We start from the raw sequence: 9,648 nt of genomic DNA on the forward strand, positions 1-9,648 counted from the left end.
TTCTACTCAACTACATTTTGGAAGCAAATGTTGTACTCCACTATTTTTTATTTTACAGATGTATTTACTAGTAACTTTATAAATTCAGATTTTGACACCAGTACTTAGGAAAAACTTAATAAATATGATAATTTGATTTAAATTAAACCATCTCACATTATATTTAAGTAACTAAAGCCATGAATGGGTTAAAAGAAAAATAAATTTGATTTAAGATTTCATTTTAGTTCCAGCTTCTTAAATGTGAAGATGTTTTGCTTTTGCATATATATGTTTTAAAATGAGTACTATTACTCCTATTACTCTAAGTACATTTTCCTAATCGTACTTAAATACTTTTACTTCAGTAACATTTTTACAGTGTGGTATTAATACTTTTACTCTTGAAGTAAAGAATCTGAATACTTTTCCCCCACTTATTATTCACAATGAACTGAGAACAGGTGATGTATACATGTGTTCATCCTTTTAAATGTGTACATTTCAAAAATAAAACCTCCAACATAGAGCCAACAAGTAATGACAAAGTAAATATCATTGGGATTCATATTGCCAGATGTGGAAGCAGTACAGCAAGTATTTACTTAAATAAAAGTTGCAGCATTGAAGTATAAAAACTCATGAGCAATTTCTAATTGTGTTCTTTATAGATAAAGCTTATATATATATATATATATATAGGACTTCATTAGAGGCTGAGAAATGTAACAATTCTGTGCAAAAGAACGTCTTTTTTATTGTTAATGTTAGATTATGATACACACCTTCATAGGGCTCAACTGCCATGTATATATTGTTATCAGCAAAAGGATTTCCTGTGTCTGAGTCATGCATTCAGCAGGTCTCATCTTTAAGGAAAATAGAACTACAATATGAGATAACTGCCAGACCGCGTCACTATCAGGTTCACATTATAACATAACACTGGTTTGTGAATATTACAGAGCAACACCAGTCAACACACTTACATTTGTTTTTTCCTTTATTTGATTATCACATTATAATCACCAATTGGCTCAAGTTTAGTGCAACACTTTTTTATTTCTTAATCTAAATGAACAAAAAAATATAAATAGGCATCCCAAAAGGGAGGACAATAAGTCATTTGATATAAGCTTACATCTTGGCCCAGACTGACAGATTGATACTTTAAGGTGTGTGTGTTCTGAACTATGGGATGGAACATTGCTTTCTGAACAAACATCACAGTTTCTATCAGTTTTCTCCTGTAAAACACTTTCAGCCATAATAATACTAGTTCATCCCATTCAAGAGCTTTTAGCAGCCTCTGTGTGAAGCAGCAGGGTCAGACCTCGCTCCATCCCAGTACACAAACCTTTGTTATGTCACAGGTCTGATCAAAGAGCACAGCTGTTGATGCAACATTGTGTCTCCCATGTAAAAAAAAAAGGAAGGACACGTGGAGTTGAGGGCTGAGGCGGTAACTTTCATCTTCTCGCTAAGTTAAACTGACACAAGGTTCAAGTACTTGTCATGATGGATCACTTTATGTGTGCTGCTTTCACAGAATGCACTTATTCACAAAAATGCTCAGTTCATCCCTTCCATTAAGTTCAGGGGTCTGTGTGTTCATGAAGCGGGGCAGAAACGATGAAGTCCTGCTTGTGTGTGCCGTCACAGTACGGCGGGTTGTTGGTGTACTTGCAACCACACAACCAAACTGTGCTGTCTTTCTCCGGGAAAAAGCGCAGCGGGGACAGGCCTTGGGCTTTGAATTTGTGGGCTCCATCGCAGAAAGGCTGAAAGATAAAGAAGTGGTGAGGAAACATGTGGGAGGTGTGCTTCAAACAGGGATCACTGAAGATGAAGGCAAAGGAGGAACAAACCTGCTTCTTGCTGTGTCCACAGGTGCACCATGAGTAACGCTTTCCACCCAGCAGCTCCACTCTGAGAGGCTTCTTAGAGGGGATGACGGGCTCTGGAGGGAGGGTGGACAGCTGTGGAGAGAAGAGAAGCACAGTTAGAGATAAGTGGGACAACTGTAAGGTTCACATGCTGAAGATGAGGGGTCCTGATTGTCTAATTTTAGATTACAATTGTGATATGTCGATATACTGACTAAATGTGAATTTAACCAATAATACATTATATATTATTTTACATCGTTTATTTACAAGTTTTTGTTTGTATTTCATGGTAAAGCCAATGTGCATAATTAAAAAGTACACACGTAGGTATAAACATTTAGTAAAACAAATTAGTACTCTGGAAATGGTTTGAGTAATTCATTTTTAAATACATCTTTTCAGGGCTCTGTGGTCTGAACTGGCTGGGTTTAACTGACATCTCCCTAACTCAGTTTTTGTTTTACACCGGATAAAAGTGGAATACTAAAACGTTAATAATATGTTTGGTTCATGGACAACTTATAAACTGTAGGTGGAAACACCTGTGGGTGTGCAGACTCTTTCTTTAGGAAGTATTTTAACAAAGTCCTGGTGGACACTCGGGCGTATTCATCAATTGTTGTCTTGTAATACTTTTCGCCTCATTCTGAAAGAAAGAAGTGAAATGTGCCAAGGTGACAGCCTTCTTGGTGTGTGGTGCGAGACCAGAGATGTAGTTCATTGAGCAGTTTCACACTAACAAATGTGTTACTTCAGTTTTACGACACATTTTTATTTTTTTGACTTGCAAAATTATCTTTTAAATTGACAAACATCAATGTGTAATTCGTGGCACAATTCAAACGGGATCGAAAGATAATCTTTCTCTCCCCATTGACTTCAATACATACTTTTTCCGAAATAAGGTCCCATGGAGCTCCCCCGGAAAGGGAGGGACTTCGGCTCTGATTACAAACAGCTGTGCAGAGGCTCTCATGTAATACAGTGGGTGGCTCCAATAACTATAGGCTACTCTGTTATGACTGTTGGTAAGGTCAAAGAGACTATCAGAAAAACGTGCAGTGTTCCTATCTGAAATGTGCGTTGTTCGAATTAAGTTTAAGGTATGCCTTTTAGTTAAATATCTCAACATTGTTCTAAAGTGCTCGAATAGTAATTCGTGGGTCGAAAGCGATCCAAAAAAACAAACTACTTCAGAATAAATAAAGACTCAGACCAAAACCATAATTTGTACAAAAGATAGGGACTAACATTAGCACCTATTTACCTTTGAAGCCGTTATCCATGGATTCCTCAAGGTTAAACTAATCCATTTGTAGTCTATTTTGGTCACCAACGTGTTCATGTTTCCAATGACAACTGCGGAACTTCAAAGCACCTCAGCTAGCACCTGCTAAAGTCACGCGAGGTTACAACAGCCGTGATAAGCGACTTTTACGGCACAGCGGCGGGAAATAGAAAAGGTAACTCAAACAGATACATACAAATAAAACCTCAAATAATGCCAGATATTACAGCTCTGCTCTCCTCGCCTAGCAGCCGCCCCATGGATGTATAGAGCTGACCATGGTGATTGGAGAAATCACTTCCTGTAGAGTCACGTGTTGTTAGTTTGACCAATCAAGAGTCGGATATAAATCTGGCGCAGATTGAACTGATTTAGAAGTCCAAAAAACAAACAATAGCCTACTGTATATATTTATCCATAAAACCATGAAAAACAACACAAGTCTCTAAGAGAACACAGATTTATTGAGTATTTGTACTAGTATTTCTGGGAATTTTTAGAGCAGTTTACATGTTAAAGTTACACCAGATAGATAAACTACCTTTTCAGTAGCAGTGTCACATTGTAGATAATTTCCGATCATGTATAACAACTGGGTCATACAGCTATACAAAATATGACTTTTTATTACAATTTGCGACTTTTATTTTACGATATTCACATCAGTCACAAAACAGATGACATACAGTTGAATACATTCTATATAAAACTGACTTAAACTCCCCATCAAAACCCACCATGGAAACAATATCTATATGTAAGAATGACTTTTCCACCATGCGTTCCAGATAAATGATTGTCTATTAACATTTAGGTTTGGATTTAGCCAAATACAAGAGACTTTATCTAGCCTATGTTAGAATCAAAATCTGAGTCATTGCCCTTAATATGCCCTGGATATGATAAATAATTGGATAAGCACGTTTACATGAAAAGGACAAAATGACATCACATTTTTACAGCGACTTGTTTTTTGGTTGAGACAAGATTTAGATACTGCTGATTGATTATTATCCGTTTGATTCTGGTATAGTTACTGCTCCTTGACATCCATGCAGACATGTTGAATGCTGCTCATTTAAAGACTCCTTTCACTTTCTTTACTATATCCTGGAAGATGACCCTGAAGTGAGATCCATCGCAGTACGGAGAGTTTTTAGTTTGCTTGCAGGCACACAGCATCACCGTCCGGTCCTTGTCGGGGGTGAAGCGCAGGGGAAGGATGGTCGGAGCTTTTTTAACGTGAGAGCCATCACAGAAAGGCTGGCAGAAAGAGAAAAAGGATGGAGGAAACAGAATGTGTAATCATTTTCATATCAATAAGTGTGCAAGTTACTCATGGTTCATGAAAATGTCCAATAAACTTAAATTGATTTTGTGGGACAGGTACAAATAACATTGCAAAACTTTTTGTTGGTATAGCTAAATAATAAATGAGCGTTTGGGATAATATAACTACAAAAGTGAAGTTACTCATGTACGGAAGTCACGTGACAAATAAGTCAACATTTGTGTTAAAATAACTACCTAAGTTAATGAACTTAAGTACGGGAGTAACCTTAATATTAGTAAACTTTGTGTTAAAATAACTAAGGAAATGACTAAACTTTAATTCGGCAATTCACGTGACAAATTAGTCTATGTTGAAATAATAAGTGGCGTGCGTCGCTTAGGTATCCAAGTTACATGACAAATAAGTCAACATTTGTGTTGTGTTGCATTTTCACAAACGTGAAATAAACTGAAAATGGATTTAGCTACAAATAAGTCTGGGTTAAAATAAATATGAAAGTGCCTAACTTATATACGAAAGTCAGGTGGCAAATGTCAGCATTTGTGTACATTATTAACCTAAAAGCTATTCAACATTGTGTTAAAAGAATATGGAAGTTTCTGAATGTTAAGTATTGAATTCACATGGCAATAATACAATAAATCACGAGTGCAAAACTTTTATGTTCGTATAACTACAAATAAGAAAACATTTAGGATAAAAAAAACTACGAACGAGTCCACACTTATGTACAGAAGTCACAGGACAAATGTGAGCTCGGTCACAGTCCGGCTGGCAGTGTGAGGACAAAGACCGGCTGGCAGTGTGAGGACACAGACCGGCCAATCATCTGGACCTCAGCAATTGTATTTATTATATCCAATGCAAGGTTGGTGTTTAGTATTGCAAAGTCAGTTTAGCATATTATCTTATTACTTTTTGATTATTCTAATGTGATTTTATATTCTCAAGCACACAATAACAAATGTATTGTACTGGCTTAGGCACCATATTTATGTTACGTTTTTTGCTATACTTTATTAAAAAAAAATCCACCCAGATAAACTTTGTTGTTTACAGAACGTCACTTCATGATTTATGGGTAATGAAGTCAAATGGTCACTCATATCCAATCTGTTGCAGTCAATAATTCATATTTGCCTAATTTAATACATTTATTTTCATTTCATTTTTCATATTCTAGTAAATGTTATGTTATATTGCTTTATTGTTATACTATACTACTATTATATTACAGTAATCAGAAGAATACTCCTGAAACCAATAATTGATCTTGTTGTTGTGTTAAATATCACTAAACATAATAATGCTTGAGTTAAAGTTGAAAAATGTGAGTAAACAACTCTAAAACACTTTCATCTAAATAAATAAATCCATGAGGAATGCATTCAATCAACAGACTTAACCGTAAAAAAAAAAATGTCATGTTTGTTCCAAAAAGGCCAAGGTCACCCTTTCCCAATTTTTTTGAAAATTTGCTCTGGCTCTCCTATAAAACCTGATAAAACACACCTATGCTTCTTTGGCTCCAAGCCCTGAGGCCTGTACTACGAAGCCGGATTTTCGCTTAGCGGGCTAACTTCAGGGAAAAATCGGGGTTTCCGGTCCTACAACGCTGGTTCTCTTCTTACCGGGCTAGATCTCCATGGTAACTTATGCTGAGCGGCTAGCCAGGGGCCTATACTATGAAGCAGGATTTTCGTTATCAAGCTAACTTTCTTAGAAGGTTCACTTCTTAGCGGGCTAGATAACTTATGCTGAACGGTTAGCCTGCTCCGGAGCAGGATAGGTTCCAGGATAAGAGATCAACTGTGCGGAGTTCTTCTTCTTCGCTTCCACTTGGAGCATATATCGCCACCTACTGTTGATCTATTTAATGTCCATGTTAAATCCTTGTCCTCAGACCGTTTCAATAAGGATAAATCTACTACAGGTTGAGGTAGCAACCATGGTGGAACAGCTGATCACAACAGTGTGCAGAGTTTAAAGCAATCAAGTCATAGAAAGGAAATACAGTCGGCCAAAATCACCGACTGTGTGAACTTGAAAATGAATAGAATATCACCTCCCATCTTCAGAGCAATCTGACTATTATAACATTAGCGTTAAGAAAGCTTACTTAAATATCTGCCACAACATAAGTAACCGGATCAAAGTAACATTACGTAGCCTACAGTCCGCGGCACTGTGAGTGCAGACGTCGATGTGTCCCATTATCATTCATATCATATCACATCATAATGTATCATATATTTCCTTATCTGAGTCAGCTTCTTGAGCCGTATCTGGCGTGCAACACTCTATCTTTATCCAGGATAAAAGCCACATAGCTGCACCTGCAAGGTGAATACAGCTGGTAAAAGAAAAAGTGTTTGAATGCGTACATCAACAGGTTTATGATATCACTAACACGAGTGGATCTGACTTTAATTACATTTGACTCAAGTGTTTCGTCAACTTAATGTGTTGCTTAAAATAATACTTCTGCATACAGTATGTGACACTGTGAGTGTTGCACGCCAGATACGGCTCAAGAAGCTGACTCAGATAAGGAAATATATGATACATTATGATGTGATGTGATATGAATGATAATGGGACACATCGACGTCTGCACTCACAGTGCCACCTGTTGCTACCTCAACCTGTAATAGATTTATCCTTATTGAAACGGTCTGAGGACAAGGATTTAACATGGACATTAAATAAATCAACAGTAGGTGGCGATATATGCTCCAAGTGGAAGCGATTCGCCATTAAAGCAAAGAAGAAGAAGAAGAACTCCGCACAGTTGATCTCTTATCCTGGAACCTATCCTGCTCCGGAGCAGGCTAGCCGTTCAGCATAAGTTATCTAGCCCACTAAGAAGTGAACCAGCGTCGTAGGACCGGAAATCCCTGAAGTTAGTTTGCTAAACGAAAATCCTGATTCGTAGTATAGGCCCCTGGTTAGCCGCTCAGCATAAGTTACCATGGAGATCTAGCCCGCTAAAAAGAGAACCAGCGTCGTAGGACCGGAAACCCCGAGTTTTCCCTGAAGTTAGCCCGCTAAGCGAAACCCTGCTTCGTAGTACAGGCCTCAGGTGTGTCGAAAGTTGAAAGCAAAACATGCTCACCTGTTTCTTACTGTGTCCACACGCACACCAGGCGTAGCGCTTCCCAGCAGACACCTTGACCCTGCAGGGCAGCCGGGCTGCAGGGATGGGCTGCTGGGTGGACAGCAGGCAGCTCTGGACCTGCACAACAACCATCACATCAATGCTACAGAGGGACATTAATTTTGTTAGCACACATTTTTCTGTTTGTTTATTAAATATCACTACCTTGTGGTTTTACACCTCTGCCAACCAGTCAAAGTGCAGTTCACATCCATGTCTGTCCTAAAGTTATTACTTCATCCTTTAATTTCTTTTGTCATTTGTGTGAGATTAGCATAATTAGCATACAAAAACTTGAGTTATGGCCTATAATGTGTTTAGGGAGATCATAGTGGCCTTTAAACCAGAATCCAATCCGTTTTTTCTTGACTCCAATTACACTTTATTGCCAAATTTGAAGGAATTCCCTGAAGATATCGCCTCACCAGAACGAGACAGATGTGAGGTCCCAGTCACTGTGACCTTTCAATCCAAAATCGAATCAGTTCATCCTTTGTTCCAAATGGTTTTAGAAACCCAAAAACATAAAGCAACCTTGGCTACTTCCAGCGCGGATGCATAAACAAGTTTAACTAGTAGGCTACTGATAAAAACATAATTTTGACAATTAATATTGATAATTAATAATTAATTAATACAAAAACATTTGATTATATTACATTATAACATTACAATAATTAATTAGTATCTCAAAAATAATAACAACGTGCCTTACAATACAGACTTTGTATCTCAACATATTGAAAAGCTTATTTTGAAATGCTAAGTTATTATTTAGAAGTTTCTGATTTACAGTACGTTATTTTCCCCATCACATAGGCGGAAATGGGCTTCCATACACATGCTATCTCGGTAACTCGCTGATAACCTTGGTGACAAGCCTTGCCGCGCTCCTCTATTGTACCTGCAGGCGTTTCTGTGCTAAAGGTCAGCGAATGAGGGTGCGTCAAGTTTTTGGTAACATAGAACAACATTCAAATTAAAATACCGGTACAATGTAGGTTTCTCTAAAGTGACGCAGCACTTTTAAATACTCCGCATAATGCGAGTACGGCAGCAAAGATAAAAGGGAAATGAGCCTCTCACATATAGAAAAATAATAAAAATACTTTAGTTGTGTAGACAGTGATGAAGGCTCACCATGGGAAAAGGTCGTCTTAAGGTCCGCGTGCATCCTCTCCGCATTGCGGTGACTAGAAAGCTGCTCACGCTCATTTCAAGTTTGAGTGTTGAAGTCGTAAATCTTCTGCTTTTTACACAGGAGGAGGAATCCCAGACTTTACAGACAGCTGCCTCTCTGAAAGCTGGAAGGACTTCAGTAAAAGTTACAACATGGCTGCTGCTGGGTCGCTTCAGGTGATCAGCTCGCGAGCTCAAACCACTCCTTCCGCTTCCTCATTTGAATTTAAGGAATTTATCCGCTGTGCACAAATGTAAAATAAGCAAGAAAAACGTACAAGGCATAGTAGATACATTCAAAAATGATGGATGTATTAATGGTTTATAAATCATTCATTTGTAGATCAGTTAGAAGCAGGCACGTGCACACATAGACATCAAAGTGGGCTTGAGCCCCTGCCCCTTTTCTTCCTCCAGAGAAACTTTCTCTGAGAAAGTGCCCTTTTTCCCCCCTTTTAATTTTTTATTATAAATGAATATATATCTACTGCTGTTTGCGCACAGTTTCCCTTTCCAAAAATATATTGATTGAATACAAAATATCAGGTCGAGAGATTAGACTGTGAAGTTCCGTAGCTCTCCCTCCCTCCCTCCACGTCTCCCGCACAGCGGTGCGGACATCGGCAGTCACTTCAGACAGACAGGTAGCAGCACCTCCCACTTTACAGTCCCATGTTATGCCGGCTTTTCTTGGTTTATTTTGAAGGTGACTGGTGATGAACACATTACTAAACTGCCAGTGCCTCGAGTTTACAGCTAATTAGCTAAAAGACAATAACAAATATAGTTAAAGGTAGGGTAGGTAAGTTTGAGAAACCGGCTCGAGATACACTTTTTGTTATATTCCATGGAATGCTCTTAA

At 38.1% G+C, this 9,648-nt stretch overlaps 2 protein-coding genes across 3 annotated transcripts; both read right to left on the bottom strand.

Moving 5' to 3' along the window:
- Positions 1 to 964: 964 nt before the first annotated feature.
- Positions 965 to 3,433, bottom strand: LOC117482889 (CDGSH iron-sulfur domain-containing protein 3, mitochondrial-like). Its single transcript, XM_034131130.1, has 3 exons — positions 3,136 to 3,433; positions 1,848 to 1,958; positions 965 to 1,760 (listed from the first exon to the last, which is right to left on the bottom strand). The coding sequence occupies exons 1-3, from the start codon at positions 3,211 to 3,213 to the stop codon at positions 1,575 to 1,577; spliced, it is 375 nt and encodes a 124-aa protein (XP_033987021.1). The 5' UTR covers positions 3,214 to 3,433; the 3' UTR covers positions 965 to 1,574.
- Positions 3,434 to 3,600: 167 nt separating this feature from the next.
- Positions 3,601 to 8,989, bottom strand: LOC117482874 (CDGSH iron-sulfur domain-containing protein 3, mitochondrial-like). Of its 2 annotated transcripts, none has more exons than XM_034131109.1 (3): positions 8,748 to 8,989; positions 7,566 to 7,685; positions 3,601 to 4,419 (listed from the first exon to the last, which is right to left on the bottom strand). In XM_034131109.1, the coding sequence occupies exons 1-3, from the start codon at positions 8,820 to 8,822 to the stop codon at positions 4,231 to 4,233; spliced, it is 384 nt and encodes a 127-aa protein (XP_033987000.1). In that variant the 5' UTR covers positions 8,823 to 8,989; the 3' UTR covers positions 3,601 to 4,230. The 2 variants fall into 2 exon arrangements, with proteins under 2 accessions (XP_033987000.1, XP_033987008.1); XM_034131117.1 differs by having other exon boundaries at positions 7,566 to 7,710; positions 8,748 to 8,987.
- Between the last annotated feature and the right edge of the window lie 659 nt (positions 8,990 to 9,648).

Source organism: Trematomus bernacchii, unplaced genomic scaffold, assembly GCF_902827165.1.
Source record: "Trematomus bernacchii unplaced genomic scaffold, fTreBer1.1, whole genome shotgun sequence".
Lineage (NCBI taxonomy): Eukaryota > Metazoa > Chordata > Actinopteri > Perciformes > Nototheniidae > Trematomus > Trematomus bernacchii.